Below are 19,130 nucleotides of genomic sequence, written 5' to 3'. Positions count from 1 at the left end.
TTGGGTTTGAATCCTATAACCTCCACTCTTACCTCTGTGACGCTAGGTGAGTGGCCTAGTCTTTCTAGGTCTCAGTTTCCTCATCTGTGAAATGGGGATTAGTAAATGAGAAGTAGTGGATAAAACACTTGACCCTATTCCAGATACAAAGTAAAACGCCAATACATGGTAGCGGTTATATGAGTTAAGACAAGTTCACAGTGACTAGTGTTTGGATTCCTTACTCTCTGTGCTTAATTCTTTGGATATTTCAGGAACTGTCTGTAATGATGCATATGACTTCTCTGTTTCTTTTCAGAGTTAGCTTAAGTGATGGCAGTGATAGTGAAAGCAGTTCTGCTTCCTCACCCCTACATCACGAACCGCCACCACCCTTATTAAAAACCAACAACAACCAGGTAAGTTGCTGGGTTTGCACTTCTCAAGATTCTGCAGAACTAGAGGTTGATCATTTTTACTAAGCACGCAAAACTTTCCACCCCTTGAGTTTTAAACAAAGTCCCTCTTGATAGCAAATAAGTGGGAATCTACAGCCTTAGGAGTAAACATAGTTAGGGTAAAAGAACTTCTGTTGTCATGAAAAGTATGTTCCATTGGATGGGTTAATTAATTAGATGCAGGACGGGATGGTGACAAAAAGTGTTGCCCATTTATTCCTGATTTCTGTATATTTTCCCCCTCAGTTGTAAGGAGGCTGTTAAGTGAATAAGAAAGAATATGACTTTTGGAGCTATTATAAAGCCTGGTTCTTTGTTTTACTAATTTACTAGTGGGAAAATAACTTCTAACTTATCCTCAGTTTCCTCATTTGTAAATGGGGATATTAATATCTACCTTGCTGGTTACTGGGAGGATGACAAAAAATATATGTAAAGGGCATGAGGCATTGTTCATACCTTCTTGGCAAACAGTTGATGATAGATGGTTATTATTATAGGTGTTCTGCCTCTGTGTGCTCATCCAGGAAAAAGGATTATCACTTGGGATTGTAAGGAATAGTTTATAAAATACACAGTAAACAGTGGTCATTATCATTGCTGTTATAAATCAAGGTAAAGGAAAGCTTGCGAATTTGATGATCAACTCAGAATATAGTTATTTGGATAAGGTCTAGGCAGAACTTCAAAAGCTGTGATGAAGAGCTTTTGTTAAACAAATGATTATTTTAAATACTTGCTAAGATAAACTATTTTCAAGTATTGTAAAACCGTCATTATGCATTGCGTTGATACTCTATTACCATGTTATTCTTATTTCTTTGTTTAGACAGATTCCACATGACCTCTACAATAATTGCTTAATTCAAGTTACTGTATGAATGTTAACTTGAAAATAAAGGAAATGTGGTTTTGTAAAATTATTCTGTTTCACAGGTGTCCTACCTGTGATTTTAAATACACTTGCCCTTGAATTTGTGATCTTTGTTTTATGGGGAAACTGTGATTTTATAGCCGAAGCCTTTTTCATTTTAAATTTTGTGTAAAGCATAAGCAAAAATCTCTCAAAATTTAAAATTCCTCATTTATAAAGTTTATCTACAACTTAAAGCCTGCATTATTAAGTAGAAATAATATCAGTGTTCTTTACCTCACCAGTTACAGTTCAACTGCAATTTCTTTGTGACTGCAGGCCCAACCTCATCATCCATTACAGACTGGCCATTCAAGGAGGTGTGCATTCTTCTTCCTTATCCTAACTCCCCAAAGTCCATGTGCTTCCCCACCTCCAGTGCCAGCCATGCCCTTGGCCCAGCCAGCTTTCACCTCCAGTGTGGCTCCAAGTCAGGCGTTTCAGGGGAAAGTGAGGGCAATGGGTATAACCATCACTGCCACTCAGTTGAGAAGAGCCCGGGGCTGGCTAAACTAGGTTACTTGGGTTTCTTATATTTATAAGTGTGTGCTTCAGTATGAGCTGGCAGAAGAATAGCATTCAGACCTCGAATATATTTTTATATCCAGTTCAAACCTATATAGGCCTAATTTCTGCTTCCAGTGGGTGGTATATTAAAATTAGTGTACTTCCTGGGCAGTGGCAGTGCCAGGAGTGAAGGGCATTAGGGTGTGCTTTTGTACCCCACAGTAGTCTCCTTCAGCGTATTTTCCAGTCAGAGTTAAGACTATGCTTGCTAAATAAATGCAGCTCCAACAAGCCCCCATCTTGCCCTGCAGACAGAACTGCCCCTAATCCCTTCCTGACGGGCAGTCTTGAGCTGGCTCTGGTTTCAGGGAAAGGTTTAGAGTCTTCGTCAGACTTTTTTTTTATTAACCTGTCTAGCAGAATGAAAACAAAAATAAATGGTATCATCTATCTAGAAAGGGTAAAAATTACTTTATCCGATTAAATAGCATACCACTAGTTCCTTGGCATATGTTTATTTGACAAATGTAGCTTCACACATGTGAATCATCAATCTGTCAGGAATACTCAGTTATATGTCATTTTCTCCATACACCTATAAGCATAATAAGGAGGTCCATATGCTTTCACTTTTAACTAGTTTAGGGTAGGAAATAAATGTACCACAGGGTGCTTTCCTCCTTGGACCTATGTCTTAGAACTGGAGTGTGTTTTTTAGTCGTGTGTGTGTGTGTGTGTGTGTGTGTGTGTGTGTGTGTGTGTGATAGTGATGATGATGATGATCTGAAATTTCACATAAAATAGATGAGAACATACTGGGAAGGCCAAGCTGTGACATGGGAAGACTCTTGAGTTTTCTTCTTCCATATCCCTTGGCTGTTCTCTGTCTGTAGGTTGATAATGGTCTCTCAAGTTTCTGTAAATTATCAGACAGAGCTGTGTTTTCCTTACCTTTTCTCAGTCTTCTAGGGACTAGGGAAGAGAGAAAGTGCTAATTGAGTCAAACATTTTCTAACTCTTGGAAAAAAGTGAGCAGAGAGAGAGCCACATGTCAACAAAGCAAGTAATTAACCTGAGTATTGTTAGGAGCTACTAGTGATCATTAACATGAAAGACCCATCAGTAGAGAATCCATCTGCTGAATAATTGAGTTGTCAGTCCTCACAAAGGAATACAGAAAAATAATAATCTTGAAATTTTGACTCTCAAGCCATATCCTCAGATTAAGGAGAGAAGTGCAACTCATCACAGTTCTATTTTCAGAGACTACCACGTGCATAAATGGTGCATCTCAGCAGTCTGGGTGGCTTTTTCTTCCCATACAGCTTAATAGGAAATAATAGTGCTGTGCCATTTTAACCAAAGCTTTTTGTTTTTTGTTTTTTTAACTTCAAACCTTGTTATGTGAATTTCAAACAAAATCAAAATTCCAGATCCTTTTTGGCTGAAAGTGTAGAAGGGAGGGAGGTGAGGGGGCCTTAAAGGAAGGAAGCGATCCATGGGACCTGAGTTAATATTCAGAATATGATAAATCACTTATCAGCCTGCAAGGCATGTTGAATGAAATAAAAGAGTCTATCCAGTTAAACTGGTTTGAAATCAGCCCGTGGAAGACAAGGTGCCGTACTTTTCTATTCTGGAGTCGTTTCCTTAAAGATAAGAAATGATCATAAATAAAACAATTGTCTTCAGCATGGCTCAGCTCTCAGAATGAGGTTTTGACAAAGCTGTTTATTTTGGAGCAGGGAGAGATCAAAGCAGGAAGATTAACTGAGCCCTCTCTGGGCAGCCACTCAGTAACTCGAGGCGGATCACTGACACCCGGGGCTTTTGTTCCTGCCACTGCAGCTTCAGAAGAAAGAAACTAGGATTTCAATGTATTTGGGCCTTCTGTGCTGTAGCACTCACGGAATGTGTAGGGTGGGACTTCAGCGCCCTGAATGTTCTGTCTATTTTCTGCTTTGAAGAGAAGGTGGTGGAACTCTCTCAACCTAGTTAACAGCTCTATATGGCAAATAGTTCTCAGTCACTTGGCCCCCAGAGGGCAATGACTTGGGGGCCTGGAATGGAGGGGGGCATTCGGGGGTGGGATATGATGGGAACAAAATTCCATTTTCTAATGCACAAGGCAGGCAGGCACTGTTTTTTCCTCTTGCCTGAAATCGCAGCAGATCTGCTCTGCTTGGGCCCAGCCCCAGATCTGAGTTGGTGAGCAGTGCCATCTACTGACCTACTTACTCCTAGGTCTCAGCGCCAGTGTTCCCTTGAGGTCTCATTTTCAACAATAGAGAAGGAAATTCTGAACATAGTGGGGTGTTTGGTTTCCTTTACAGTGAAGCATGTTAAAAAACTATTGCTTTACCTCTGTGATTAAGTAATTTCCTTGTGTTGCCAGAAGTGTTGTATTTGAAGTTAGCTTGGTCACATTGGTCTTCTGGTTATCTTAATGTTAAAAATGAAGAAATAAAGGCTATTCTCAGGCAAGATTCTGTTAGGAGCTCACTTCTTACTTATACATTTTCCTAAATTCAAAGGAATATGTACCCTTAGAGAAGTATTTGGTCTTTTCTAGAATGTCATCCTCAATAGATAAAATGTTTATTTGTAGTAGAAAATTTTACAGCTGAATGGAAACCTGGATGTTATCTTGTTCATCTCTCTCATTTTATCTCATTTTTTGAGGTTCAGAAATGATGAATGATGGGACTGGTACCTGAACTTGGGTTTCTGAGCCCAATCAATGCTCTTTCTACAAATTAAATTACAAAATAAATGTGAACTCATTTTAAAAATCTTTTTTGTGTTTTGGAAGATGGTAGACCTTTGAACAGAACTGGAGAGTGGCGTGTGTGTGTGTGTGTGTTAAAGCAGAAATGGATAAAAAGAAGAGCAGTAGGAATATGAGACTGCTTAAATATCTCCTTTATTTTGCATTTTCTTCCTTAATATTAGCTTCAGGTTATAATAACTCACTTGGTAATGAGGATATAATGAAAAAGGCAAATTACTTTGCTTTTTATGTTTCTATACATTTGTAAACACTCATCAAAAATTTCAGTGGTTCTCAACCATTTTAAGCAAGGGCCATTTAAAAATATTTCCCTCATAATTCTCAATTTTGAAAATTCTAATAAATCAATTGTATTTATTAAGTAATAATTTGTTTCTCCTTTTTATTAATTAGAAACGTAGCTCCCAACAGTCTGAACAGTATGCAAAACTGCTCTTCGTAACCTAAGCTACAATTGGGTCAGATAAAAGGAAAGGCACTTGATATTTATCATGGGTAAACACATCATTTCTTGAAATACGGAAGATAGTCCTAGCTCTTTATTTCTTGAGTGGGAGGATCCCAAGTTGGGAGCAACCAGTGTCACTGATGGCAACCTTCATTTCCAAAGCTGCCTCAGTTTAGTGGATATGAGTGAGTACTTTTTAGAATCTGAAAGTCAGGTACTAAAAGGGTATTTGAGTGTTTGTCTTATCATCCTTAGTGTACCGAGCACTGGTAGTCATGCTGAAACAACAGAATGAATAAGAAAAAATTCTTGCCAGAAAGGATTGTAATCCACTACAACTCAGCTGCTGTACATATGTGTGAGAGTGTTGTCACAAAAGAGAAGCAGCCTTGGAAGCTTAGATCAATTTCCTTATCTTCACCTTCTTTTTTTTTTTTTTTAAGTTCTATTGCCCTGACTCAGCATTTCACATATACGTAATTTATTTTCCCAGAGAAAGTAAGATTAGAGGAGAAGAAAGAAAATGTATGGAGGAGAGATGCTCTTTGGAAAGGGATGTTATTATATGACATTTCATTTTATTTTAACATCTTTATTGGAGTATAATTGCTTTACAATGGTGTGTTAGTTTCTGCTTTATAACAAAGTGAATCAGCTATACATATACATATATCCCCATATCTCCTCCCTCTTACGTCTCGCTCCCACCCTCCCTATCCCACCCCTCTAGGTGGTCACAAAGCACTGTGACATTTCATTCTTAAGTCCCTTCGTTTAGGTGGCTGGTTAGCTAAGAAGTGCTAGAAATCAAATTTAACTGTGTTCTCTTTGATCCCTAGATTCTTGAAGTGAAAAGTCCAATAAAGCAAAGCAAATCAGATAAGCAAATAAAGAATGGTGAATGTGACAAGGTAGGTGTCCAGTCCATTACTGTGAGTGCTCCAGCACTGACCCTCTTCCGTTTCTTTGTGTTTCCCTTGATCATCCTTGCTGGTTCTCCTTTCGTTTTCTTCATCAGAAATGCCTGAAACCTCCAAATGACAATCACTTCTTCCCAATGCTTTGTAGTTTATTTTCCAAGTCTTGTTTATATCTCCAGTGTTAAGCCTGGCCTTACGCTATCCATGATTGCCAAGGGATTTCAGGCACATTGAATTGGGAGGTGAGAGAATTGTAGTGCAGGTGGAGGGTTAAGGAATCTCAGACTTTAGTGAGCAGGACATCTGATCCCAGTGCAGTGTGTTTTCCCCAAGTGTGCAGTCACGCATCCAAAATCTGACTTCAAGGGCTGTTGGGGGTTTGTGTCTCGTTGTGGGCAGGGTCCTCACGTGCTTTGCAGGGGCGGGCCTGGCTAATGCTTCACAGACCTTTCTTTTGCCTTCATTGCAAATGGCACTCGGAACATGCAGGCATTTATGCTAACAAAGACCATGAGTCTGAGTATAGGGAGGTGCACCTCTGCCTTTTCAGGGGAGCTCTTGACAAAGCAGATGCTAATGTGGATAGTGACCTCTATTTTTCATAAGACATTCTTCTGTCCTGTTACTTGCTGTTCACTAGCAATGTTAGATATGACCAGGAGGGACCCAAGAGGGCTTTTTTCTTTTCAGTTTGCCCTGACATAATTGATAATGTGCATCAGTACTTCCATATTCAAACTTGGGCTTTTTTCTGTTAAAATGCTTCTAAGATGGAAGAATAGTTAAAAAAAAGAGTGTAGACTGTGATAATACATTTAAACTCACAATTTTTCATTGCGTTCCCCTTCTCTCTGTAGAGGCGTTGTTGGGAGAGGGGGCACCTGCTCACTTGAACCTTGTTGAGAGCAAATAAGTGCAAGAATTGCCCTTTTTATCAATAAAAAGCTGGCTTGAAAAGTTAATAGTTGGCCAAGAGAGATTTGGTCTGCAAAGGCCTTGGGCAGTGCATCCACACAGCCTGGGGTAGAGGGTAGTATGTGGAACCTCTAACCACTGCTTGTATGTTCTTATTTGTTTATTCTTTTATTTTTGAACTGCTTCCTTAAAGTGCTTGTTCTTTGAGGGGGATGCTGTTCTCTTTCAGGCATACCTAGATGAACTGGTAGAGCTTCACAGAAGGTTGATGACGCTGAGGGAAAGACACATTCTTCAGCAGGTGAGAAATGCTTTTTAACACAACCCTTTCCAGAAACATCAAGGCCTAGTTTGTCCTGGGCTAGTGTAATAGCACCTGGAGGCCACGCCAGGTGGCCTTCTGAAAGCCCCACACTCTCAGAACTGGCCCAGTGCCACCTGCGAAGTAGGTGGTGGGGGGGGGTTCATTTCCGAGGCTGCCCAGAAGTCTGCTTTGGGGCTTCCACGGTACGATGAAAACTGGGCACATGGGGAGGTGATGATGCTGGGATATACTGATCCCTCAGCCGTCTGATGCTGTCACGTGGGCTGAGGGAGGGGAAGGTAGGAATGCAGAAACCTTTGGGGCCAGGCTTCTGGTTTCGTGGGAAAACAGTGATAAGAATTGCAGTCAAGTGCTGTAAACATTTGTGATTCAATTTAGTAACCTTTGCCAATGCTATTCTAAGGAAAATAAATATTTTCCTCATTTGTCTTATCTTGTATAACATACATTCTATTATTATGAACTCAACTGTAGAAGACTTGTAGAGTGGGGAAACTTCTATTAGTACGATTTGATGTTTTGAGAAGATAAGAAGGATGGTTTTTAGTTCTCATAGTTACAGCACATGCGTCCATTGCATTAACAGTGGCTATTGATAAAATAATTTTTCTTTAACACCCAAAGAGAAGGTTGGGTTCTAAATTCCAGGGTGCGTTTGTAGATTTTTTTGCTGCTTGAATTTTTTTTTTTTTTACTACTTTCAAATGACTTGAAATTAGTACTTAATCTACCCCAGCTGTGTATGGGTTTTTTTTTTTTTAAATGTTTAATGGCTGATGGTCACATTTCTATTTTGTGTACATTTTTGCTTAAATCTATAAATACATGCTCTCAAACTTTCCAAGTTCCCTGATTGGTCTGATAAGCTTTTTAACCCTTCTAGAGTTCCAGATTTGAACAAAAGACTATAGACCTGTATAATTCTTAATTGGGGATAAGTTGCATTTCTATCTCAGTGCGTAATGGATCGGGGAGCAGGGTTTGAGTGGCTTACCCTAAGACATATCCTAGTATTTTGATAGCATTTTTCTTCAGCTTTCTTCTGTGTCACTGAAAATTGTTCAGCCTGCCACTTACCAATTATTTGGGGCTCATTGCCTGAATGGTGATGGTAAATCTATTAGCTGACCTTCCCATCCTTTCCCGAACACCAGCTCTGAACCACTGTGGAGCAGTTGTCTAATAAAGCTATTACAGCACAAGTTGGGCCCAGATAGTGCGTCTCGTAGGAGAGCGAGACAGATGTTTGGTCAGGGTTGGGACCCCTTCACCAGGAAAGCCAACCAGTGAGTTGAGGATACTAGGCTTTTGAGCAGGGTCTTACCTTGGGATGTCATTGGCATTCCTAATTTCACACTGTCCTTTATTTTGACCTTTGAAAGACTTGTGAGGGAAGGTGGCTTACTGGAGAATTCCATCGAAGCGGATTATTTTAGTGTTCTAGAGGGAGAGAGTGATATCTATGAATTTTTAACCTGGCATAAAGGCACTCCAGGGCCCACAGCGTTTCACCCTAATTGCATTCCCAGGCCAGTTGAAAGCTCTCCGTCTTTGGCCTTTTGCCTTGTAATGCAGCTGAGACTTGTGATTATGATACCATGATGCATGTCCTGTCACGGTTTACTGCTTAATTAATTCCTATTGTAAAACATAGAACTATTGAGGACTAATGTTATTCTCCACCTTGAGCACTGCTCATCTTGTGGACTGCATTCCACAGAGTCTGTGTATTAGCCACACAGACCCCAGCACCTGAGACAGGATTTCTGGTGAGCGCAGGATCCCATCCCAGGTCTTTTCCTATTAAATACATCCTGTGAAAAAATCTGACCTGACACTTTTCTTTGGCTCACAAAAGGTGGTTAATATCTTTATTTTATTCTGGGGACATGCAGTGCTGGCACCCAGCATCTAGATTAATGAACAGAAAGCGCTGGATCAAGAGAGGCTGTGTTCTTAAGGCCCTTTTCCATGAGGTAAAAGTATAGTACAGTAGACACAGTCAAAACCAGAGGTGTTCGTACCTCGGACTGACTAATAATTTGATTCTTCTTTAAACCACATGTTCCACATTCATTTGGAAAGGGAGATTGAACACTTCTAAACTCCCTTGGAGTTCCAGCTCTGAGTCTGGATTTGCATCCTCCTTAGGAGAAAAACAAAAAACCTCTGAGGAAAACCAGGGCTTCCTTAGAGGATGGTTCGGCAATTTAGGTAACAGCTATTATACATTTAGAATTTTCTTCAGGGAGTTGGGGAATAAATGGTAGATCAGAGTGTTCTAACAACATGGAAAACTCTCCCTGAGAAGTGTTTTCTCCAGGATGCCTCTTAACCCAGGGTAGGGCACACGCTGTCACACGGTAGACAGGGCTTCCCCATCCATAGCTGGGGCCATTCTCCAGGAAGTCCTAACTTACCCCAGACCTGACTCCCCGCCAGACAGAAGCAGTTAAAGCAAAGCTTGTTCATTACTTCCCACTCAGCAAAGAGGCTGCTTCGGGTGGAAAGAATACTGTTTTGTTTTGTTTTTTTAACATAAAAAAGCATAATCAGACTACAATGCATCTGCCTTTTAATAATTTTTATGACTTTTATAACCAGGATTGGGGGAAGGAGCTACAAACTTAACAAGTGGAGCTTACCCTGTTTAAAAAAAAAAAAAAAAAAAAAGCCCTGCGTGGTACCCCCTCCAAAGCTGACGTGGCAGGAAATAATCCATCACAGATGTTTTCACAACACCATCATCTGAAGAATGAGTTAAGCAGTATACATACGCCTCCTTTTCCACTACCTATAATATACCATGTGCCCTTGCCTGCTTTCCTTATCTGCACTCAGTCTGTCTTTTATTATTGCTATTATTTTGGAGCTGGATTCATCATTGCAGTACGATGCAGGGTAACGACACCAAGGTAGAGCCACGGTGCATCAGCAGAGCGGGGATTCCTATAGACAGGCAGCGTGGCGTCCTTCAGGGACCAGCAGGGTGGTGCTTTTAGGCTTTGTGGCTGTGTCATTGCAGTGAAGCACGTTAACGTGGTGTTTCTGATGTTCTGACTCTTTCAGGATTCATGGAAAGGCACCCACATTTATTTTTCTTTATGAAGTCTTTACTTAATTGAGGGTGTAGGTTCATGCTCTAATAATTCAAATCATTAATGCTGTTCCCATTGGAAATAGTCCTGAACGCCCCATCTGTTGCCACCGCTACTACTTTAAGGCTGTCTCTGCCTCCGCCTTGATGCATTCTTATAAGCTCCCATAAAAATGTAGGGCTCATTTAGTGAGATTGATAAGATCCCCTTCATTTCTTTGCGTGTTGTGGCTGCAGGCGGGCTGGGGGGTGTTGGTTGTGGAGGAGACGCGAGGGCTGTGATTGAATCCCCAGAACCTACAAGGTAGTACAGTGCACGTGAGATGACGGGGCCGAATATCCTAGTGGGCAAATTTGTTTATTTGCTTTAAAAGCAAGTGGCCTTTTCTAGAAGGTATTTTTTATTACTCTGTCTTCTGCCTATTGCTAAGTAATTAGTGAGCAACTATATTGAGTCACAGAAATTTATTTTTTTAAAGGGGTGAGTTACCTGCCATTTTCAAGGGAAAATGGAGGGCTGTACTTCTTTATCCCCACATTGTGGTTTTAGTTTGTCATTTCAACCACTTTACTTCAGCTACTGCTCTCCCTGCTTTCTTCCCTCCCTCCTGCAGACTTTTATTATAATTTTTTTTTAATTTCAAGGAGGTCTTTTCTGAGCTTTAGCTTCTGGCATTTTCCCTGCTTCATTTGTTTTAGTGCTAATGAAATGGCTAACAGTCAATGAGGGGCAGAGGGAAAAAAGCACTGGGTCTGAAAATTCATGTGCTATATAGTTACCTCCCAGATAATTAAGGATAAGTTTATGTTTACATGGTAATCATAATCATGTTGCCCTAATCTGTGTAGCAATTTGCAGTTTATAAAGAAGCTTCATGTTCCGTATATTATTTGATCCTCTGAACAACATTGTATGATAGGTAGAACAGGTGGCATTGTCCCCATTTTACAGATGAGGAGACTGAGGCCCAGGGGTTATTGTGTTCTGTCCAATGCCATTCAAATAGTGAGCAGAGTCAGAATTTGATATGCCAAATTCAGGATTCTCTGTTCTGAGTGCTTGGTCATTTACCTACTGACCAGCTAGTTGAGGAGAGGATTCACACTCTGGAATAATTGTCATTTGGTTCCATTGTATAAATTGAAAGGCTATTTGTTTTCATCCCGAAAGAGCTCTCTGAAGAGGCTGTTTGTTTCTATACTGAAGTTTACACATTTTCACTCCGTCTATAGTGTTTCTACACAATGTAGCAAAAAAGATAATTTACTCTGGAAAGTACTTTTAATTCAATCGATGTTAAATATGTATTATAGTAAGTATTTGATTGCCTTGAAAGTCTTCTGTTTGTGGACAGAGCTGTGTATGTGTGTTTCTCTATGTATATAGACGTGTGTGGCTGACTTACCTAAAGCGCTGTTTTAACTATTTACTAATAAAGCAAATGAGGGTTCATTTTAGATCTTTTAGTGTTAATAATAAGATCTAGCTTGATAAATTCTTATGTGAATATCACACTTTAACCATTACTGGGAACACCCCTTCTGATATTCTCTTGATGCGTGTGATAGAACGCTGAGTCCAGTGGTTTAAGCAAGTAAGGCTCCCTCTCCGCCCTGCATCCCCCCCCTTCCCCACCACCCCATATAATAATAAGCCTGGAAGTAAGTGATTCATGGTCAGTGTGGTGGAAACGATGCTACTGAGGACATAGACTCCTCGCCTTCCTGCTCTGCCATCTTTCACATCTTGCATTCGTCCACTTGAGGGGACGACAACTGCTGCACTTCCAGGATGGCATCTTCATTCCAGACAGGAAGGAGGAGCAGAGGGCAAAAGCCTCATGCCCATTGTCCATACCCTTTCGAAAATTTTCCTACAAGGCCAGTGACTTCTGACAAATAAACTGTAAATAGCAGTGTCTGCCCAGTGCTGCAAGTGGGTCTCGGAGGCAAGTATATAGCTGGGCATATTGCCACTCCCAGAAAATCAAGCTTCTGCTAGTAAAGAAGAAGGGATATATGGATATTAAGTAGGCAGTTCGCTGTGTCTGTCATGATTTTGCAATGGGAGTAACTGATTTTGTTATTAAACCCATAGTTATATCTGTAAAAAAAATAGTTCCAGAGGTTGAATAAGGCAGTAACAGCTCAGTCTGGAGTTGCACAATTAATTGGATTGAGGTTCACTATGTCTTATGTTTCTGTGGCAAATATGTCAGGAATAGGGAGCACATTTTCTATTGAGAGCCACTGACCCATAGGGAATAGTTCACAAATTTACTGTTTTTTTAAAGAAAACTAATTGTAAGAAGAAAAGGTCAAAAGTTTCCTTTCTGCTTTTTCAACCGGAAATTAGGTAATCTAAAACTTCATTGAATAAATAATAGGCTGAATAATTAAAATTATTCCTTTTAAGATGATTGTACTAAAGAAAACAGAAGCATATGATAGAAAAGGAGTAACAGACAACTAAAAATAAGCGAAATGGTTTGCCAGTTGGTTTCTCTGTGCAAATACTTTTTCTTTCACCTTGATGTGGATTTTCCTCTCTCCCCCACAAAGCTTACTAAAATCAACCCCCCTCCATCCCAATTTACTCACAACAAACGTACCTAGAACCCATACTATCCAGGCATAGCATCTATTTCTGTCAAAATTATTAGTAAAATAGGAATAGAAAGACACGTAACATGATAAAAGATTCTTTCAAACCCATAACCAACATCACTGTTAATGTTGAAACCTTAGAGGCATCCTCCCGAAAGCCAGGCAAGACCAATAGTGCCTCTGTCACCACTTTCGTTTATCATATTTCTGGAAGTTGGAGCCAATTCAAGAAATGAGGTATAACTATTCCCAAATGGGGAGACAAAGGCATCCTTTCTTTCTGCAGATGATACTTATCACCCCAGATACTCAAGTGCATCAACTGAACGTGACTAATGGAACGAATATAGATTTTTATTTATTTTTTGTCAAAGCATAACAAGATGTACAGCTAGATGAATTTTAACAAGGTGAATGCATCTTTTGTAACGAGCACCCAAGTCAAGCAACAAAACAGTTCCAGCACCCCAGAAGGCTTCCTTGAGCCCCTTTCTAGTCACTACCCATGATCTTCAGGAGGTGGAAATGTAGACGGTTTTATTCTTTTTCTTTGTGGGTTCTTGAGTTTCCTAAACTTTCAACAGTAATGTAATCAGAAAGAAAAATGATCATTATATATATATGTGTCTGCGTGTATGTACTTTTTCTATAAGGAGTTCTGTTATTTCTAGGCTGGAGTTTCCTTTCATCTATTAAGTACAGCCACTGTCCATTGAGTCAGTAACTAATTTTGAAAAGGGGTCTTGAAATTCTATCTCCCACTAGCTACCCATTCTCACTCCCACCCCTATAGTAAAAGGGTCTGTTGATGACTTGGAAGTAGGAATCAGTTTAAAGACTATGAATGAGAACAGGTAGTTTGCTCTCATTGAGAAATTCAAAGGGTTAATATTCCTTTGACCTACCAAATTGGCTAAGAAGTAGTTTGGTGCCATTACCAGTATAGGACCTTCCTGCTGTAAATGAGACTATTAATCACTTGGTTCCATATTTGACTCCCTCCATCTCTCTCTCTTTGCCTTTTGATGTCTATTGCTTATTGCCTAAACTTTCTCTTATTTACTCCTCTAGATTGTGAACCTTATAGAAGAAACTGGACACTTTCATATCACAAACACAACATTTGATTTTGACCTTTGCTCGCTGGACAAAACCACAGTCCGTAAACTACAGAGTTACCTGGAAACATCTGGAACATCCTGAGGCTACAACAACTGGATGCATCAAAAACTCTGGGTTTTTTTTTTTTTGTTTTTTTTTTTTGGTTGTGATTTTTTTTCTTGTTTGTTTATATGGAAACACTCAGAATGATGCAACCAAAAGGGAAAAAATAAAAAGCAAACAACCTTCAGCTTTATTTTTCTTTAAAGCCAGTCATCATCTCTTGATAAAGGAGAGGTTAAGCAAACCAGCCTCAGCGGACCACTCTTCTCTCCAAGGAAATCCCCGGGAAGAGTTAGCCTGGATAGCCTTGAAAACAAACAGATCAAATACAACACGAGAAAACTTAAAGAATGTGTATGGTATCATGTATCTCTCTCTGTGGTGGTTCATTCCACAGGACGAATGCATATTCAACACACTGCCTTATTACATAACTGATCTATTTATTATCGCATACAGATATTCTAGAGTCGTTGAGGGAATGACACCACAAGACATTCTAAGTACTCGGTCCCGTGGATGCTCTTTCAATGCAGCACCCTTGCCATCCCAAGCCCAGTGACCTTACTCGTATACCGTGCCACTCTCCACCAACTTTTTCCAAGTCCCTTAACTCGTTGCAGTCTGTATTTTCCACCTTGTTTTTCCAGTCCCAGGACACAAATGATCAACTGGGGGGACCAAATAGCCACCCTGATTTTCTTCTTTGTGGTCTTTTTCCTGAAAGTTGGGGCCCAGTCCTTGGCTGTATCCATATAATGATCTTGGACCATGGTTAGAAAACGCACCAAATAGGATCATACGAATTGCTGTCTAGCCTTAGTCAATAAACCTGTAGGACTTTTAAACGAACGTGTACCTGTAAACGTCCTGCATCCAGCATTGTTGAGATATCATCAACATCCTTGTGTCTGTTTTACTGTTACGGTATTAGATAAATATGGAAGTGAATGCATTCCACAGGATCATAATTTTTAAAAGAGGAATTCTGGTTCTGTTTTCTAAAGAAATGTTGTAGAAATTCTTAATTTGGTTCTATTTATTAGTAAGAGTTTCAGCTTTCTTCAGCTGCCAGTGTGTTACCCATCTTTACCATAAAACCTGGAAGAAGAGATTTTTGTTTGTTCACATATGATCCTCTTAGACTCTTTTATATTTGAAAAATTAAAATCTTTCTTTGGGGGAAAATTCTTGGTTATTCTGCCATAACAGATTATGTATTAACTTGTAGATTCAGTGGTTCGATACCTGTTTAGTCACTTGCTTATGTTTCCAGAAGGATTTCTTGTATTGGTGAATATAAAGATGGTTGGGGAGGGGGGGATATTTTTGTTCTTGATGTACCCTGTTTTGAAACTAGAAATCTGTCCTGTGGCATGCAAAAGAAAGCAAATTATTTTTAAAAGAAAAAAAAAAAAACCAAACCAAAGTACTTTTGGTGTCATTATTCTATTCTCTCCATAAGTGGAGAATGCAAAATGAGAACAGTTCATCTTCCAAGTTTTTGCTAGGAATTCAACCGAAAAGAAAAGAAACGAAGAAATACTTCTGGATCCAAAGGTTCGTTCACTGGATCAGCCTTAAGAAAGTCTCTATGTGTGCTCATGGACCAGTATCTCCCTTGTTTATTCCCATGCCAGATGCTGTCTTTTCATACAGAGATTAACTAGTGTCTGTACAGAAAATGGTCTTTCCAGACCCATTCTTTTGGGCAGGAATGTAAATGCAGATTGATAATGGAGTTATTTCTGCATTTCAACAAGGGGATTTTTTTTTTTTTTACATTGTTTCTTTCTATCCAGAGACACTATCTTTTCCTTTAAAAAAATTATAATACAGCCATGCTCCTTGTAAATTACTTTTCAGAAGCATCCCATTGAGGACAAGTGTACTTTTTCAATAATGTTATGACTCTTGATGATTGGCATGACCGACCTTGAAGCATTTGTTTTGTAGTCGACTTCTCAATGTTTAATTACAGAGAAACTTTCTGAGTCATTTTGGACATCAGGTGACTGATGAATTGAGTGGTTTTAGTTGTGTTTTGTTTCCTTTTTTAACTTTACAGGTGAAAGGGGTGGGCAATGCTTATATGGAATTTTTTGCAACATTTAAAAATCTTTAAAAATTTCTAAATGCTAATCCACATATTCTAATTAAGCCAGAAATGTATGTGGTTTAACTAAAATATCTATATAGCTTAACTAGAAATGTATATATGTAGTTTGGGCCATTTTTATTTTTGTATCTAAATTGTGTGGCCAAAACCATGATTTGGCAATGTAAAGATTTTTTTGTTCCCTAGGTTACTAACCAAGAAACTGGTTAACATAAGTAACCAGACAAAAAGGATAGCAAGAAGGGAAGCTATTACAGTGATAAACTTTAGACCTAAAATTTAGGTAATAAAGTAAATGTCTTCAGAATATCATCTGTAAATTAATGAAATTCAGGAAAACTTGCCCTTCTGTTATTCATAGAGACAGCAAAATGAATTTTCCATGAAATTCCAATAGAATAAGAGTCATGCTGTTGAGTTTTTAGAAGTTGAACTCTTGCTCTCATCTAATTTTTAAATGCAGAAATAATAAATCCCCTTTCCATTAAATTCAAATAGTTATACTTAACCCACTCAGTTCTGCCACATTTATATACACTCACCTTTGAAACCTGTTAAAAGATTTTTGGCATGCGTGTATTCTAACGGTGGCTTTGGTTTTTTTAAGCACAAAGGGAAAATGGCAGGGTTTAATTTTTTGGTCTAAATAAAATTAATTGGGTGAGTGTGACTATGGTTTAAGCCAGCCAGAGTATGATAAACGTTCTTTAAATTTTCCCCCAGTAATTTGAGGGGAAGGAAACATGTACAGAACTTTTACCCCCTTATCAATTACCTTTTGCCCCTGGTTTCGCAGCAGGGTATGTATGAGAGGGGGTGCTTCTATCTTAGCATATAGCAGACGTGTTAGCAGCAGAAATGCTTGCAGCTGTTTTGTTTCTTCACCATAATCCACCTCTCTCTCTCTATGCAGACAAATAGAGATGTCTATATATGCTTGCATATTGTGTCAAAGTTGGGGAGAACATAAAAACTTAAGATCAGGAAACAAAAACTGTAGAGGAAAAAAGTCCTAGGAGAGTGTCCTAAACATTTTAAAATTGCGAAGCAAATCTCTCTACTCTGAATAATTACCCACATTTTGTAGAAAGAGCCAATAAAGTTGGTTCTCTTGCACTAAAAACTTTCTTCCACCAAAAATGTTGCTCCTGATAACTTTTACAGACCTAGCTACTCTTTAAAATAGACAGTTTAGGCGGGCATAACATCCCACATACTGTTTCAAGCCCCGCACATGTTAACAAGTTGACATATTGTTTAAGAGAGACTTTATTCGTAAATGTTTTAACTCTCCCCAGGTGACAGAGTTGGATGTTCAGTGTTGGAAGTGGTCAGTGCTGGTGTTGGGTGATGTGTGTTCCTTTTTCTCACTGTGGAGGTGACCAGCTCTGGACTAGTTTGCTGCATGCTCGTTACTTTCCACCCTTAGCATTTTTGTGTACTAATGCTTTGTGCTCCATATGTACACACATCTTATCATCTTGCTTTGGACTGTTGCTCTAAAGCTATGAGTATAATGACTACTACAGCTGACACGAATGCTGAGGAGTCGATTCCCATGATTTAGTCTAGTCGGGCTGGAAGTCTACATCTTTTGACCTCTTTTGTTTTATATGATGCCTTTTTATCACGTAGGCACTGCCGTCCCCAAATATCCCTTGTAAAGATGCATTGAAGAAGTCAAAGGAAGACAAAGCCACCTCTGTCTGTAAACTGTAAATATGTATTTTGGCGCTTGTACTCCAGTATTCTGAAAATAGAGTTATGATGGAAATGCTGACAGATCCTTAACGGTGGCCAGAGCTACCATGCAGTGCAAAAATAAATTAAGTAAATTGTATTCTTGAGATTAACAGTGCAAGGCCAGTACGTTTTATAAATCTGTCAGTATCTTTTTTTTAATGGAGTGTGTATGTGTAGTTATGTTGAAAGATACACTGTGTATGTGTGTGTAGATGCTATTATGTGAACTACAAGGCATTCATCAGATGTATTTCCCATCTCTAAAACCCATGTTGAAATGTAAGTACAGATGGACAGAAATAGGTGTTTCACTTAAATTCATATCGAATGTGTTGTGGCTCCGTTTTCTTAAGAATTCAGTAAGACTGTACGTTGTAAAGAGTCATTCGACCGAAGTTTGGTTTCCCTTTGCATACAGGAAAGATGAGCCCCCAGCCTTTCTCAAGAAGTGACGCTGGTCTTAAGGAAGAAAGAATGGCGAGATCAGAACCAGCTGAGAGCACAGTTCGTGCCCCATTCATCTGTGAGTCCCTAGGGTCTAGCACCACTTTCTGTGTCCTAAAACCAGTACATTCTTTAAGCTCTGCAGAGACTGGACAAGAAATGGTAGGGTACATTCTTGGAATAAACCAGGTTACTTGTGCATGGTGTTTTTTTTCTTTTTCCCCCTATTTCTCCCAGAGGTTTTGTTCATAAACTAAACAAAGGCCTTGCGTTTATTCTAGTGACAAGAAATGCTACCTTGCTTGGACAGGAAGGAGAAAAACTACTTCAACAAAGAGAATAGAATACTTTCAGTTTGGCAAGGAACCAAGGAATTGGATGTAATGCTCTATGTAATGCTCTTTAAGAGTAAAGAGACATTAGATTTGAGAAACTCACCTTATCTTCAGGCAACAAGCCATGAGGGGATGATAGTGGACTGCCTGGTATCTTATCAACTAGCAACTGATTTTAGGTGTGGAAACACCAGTCCCAGATGGGCTTGGCTGACAGTTAAGCTTTTGAATGACCAGGCTTGAATTGGACTGATCTCTTCCCTTGTTTCAGCATAGATATTCATTTGTTTATTTTAAAATAATGGCCTGGAATTTTCTGCAGCATGGAGAAAGTCAGGGTGGGCATCCTGGGCCTGCTGAAGACA

At 39.4% G+C, this 19,130-nt stretch overlaps 1 protein-coding gene across 3 annotated transcripts in view; it reads left to right on the top strand.

The window, feature by feature from the left end:
• The window catches only part of MLLT3 (MLLT3 super elongation complex subunit), a 264,446-nt gene extending 245,817 nt beyond the window's left edge, over nt 1-18,629 (top strand). The window contains exons 8-11 of one of the 3 annotated variants that reach the window (XM_067744496.1): nt 299-398; nt 5,936-6,007; nt 7,161-7,232; nt 14,032-18,629. In XM_067744496.1, coding sequence (XP_067600597.1) covers nt 299-398; nt 5,936-6,007; nt 7,161-7,232; nt 14,032-14,163 — 376 coding nt within the window. In that variant the 3' untranslated portion in view covers nt 14,164-18,629. Of the gene's footprint in view, nt 1-298; nt 399-1,595; nt 1,937-5,935; nt 6,008-7,160; nt 7,233-14,031 lie in introns of those variants that run through there. The other 2 variants (XM_067744495.1, XM_067744494.1) reach the window with 2 other exon arrangements.
• Nucleotides 18,630-19,130: the final 501 nt, after the last annotated feature.

The sequence above is a fragment of the Pseudorca crassidens genome, chromosome 7 (assembly GCF_039906515.1).
Source record: "Pseudorca crassidens isolate mPseCra1 chromosome 7, mPseCra1.hap1, whole genome shotgun sequence".
Taxonomy (NCBI): domain Eukaryota; kingdom Metazoa; phylum Chordata; class Mammalia; order Artiodactyla; family Delphinidae; genus Pseudorca; species Pseudorca crassidens.
This window is presented reverse-complemented; position numbering and strand designations above follow the sequence as displayed.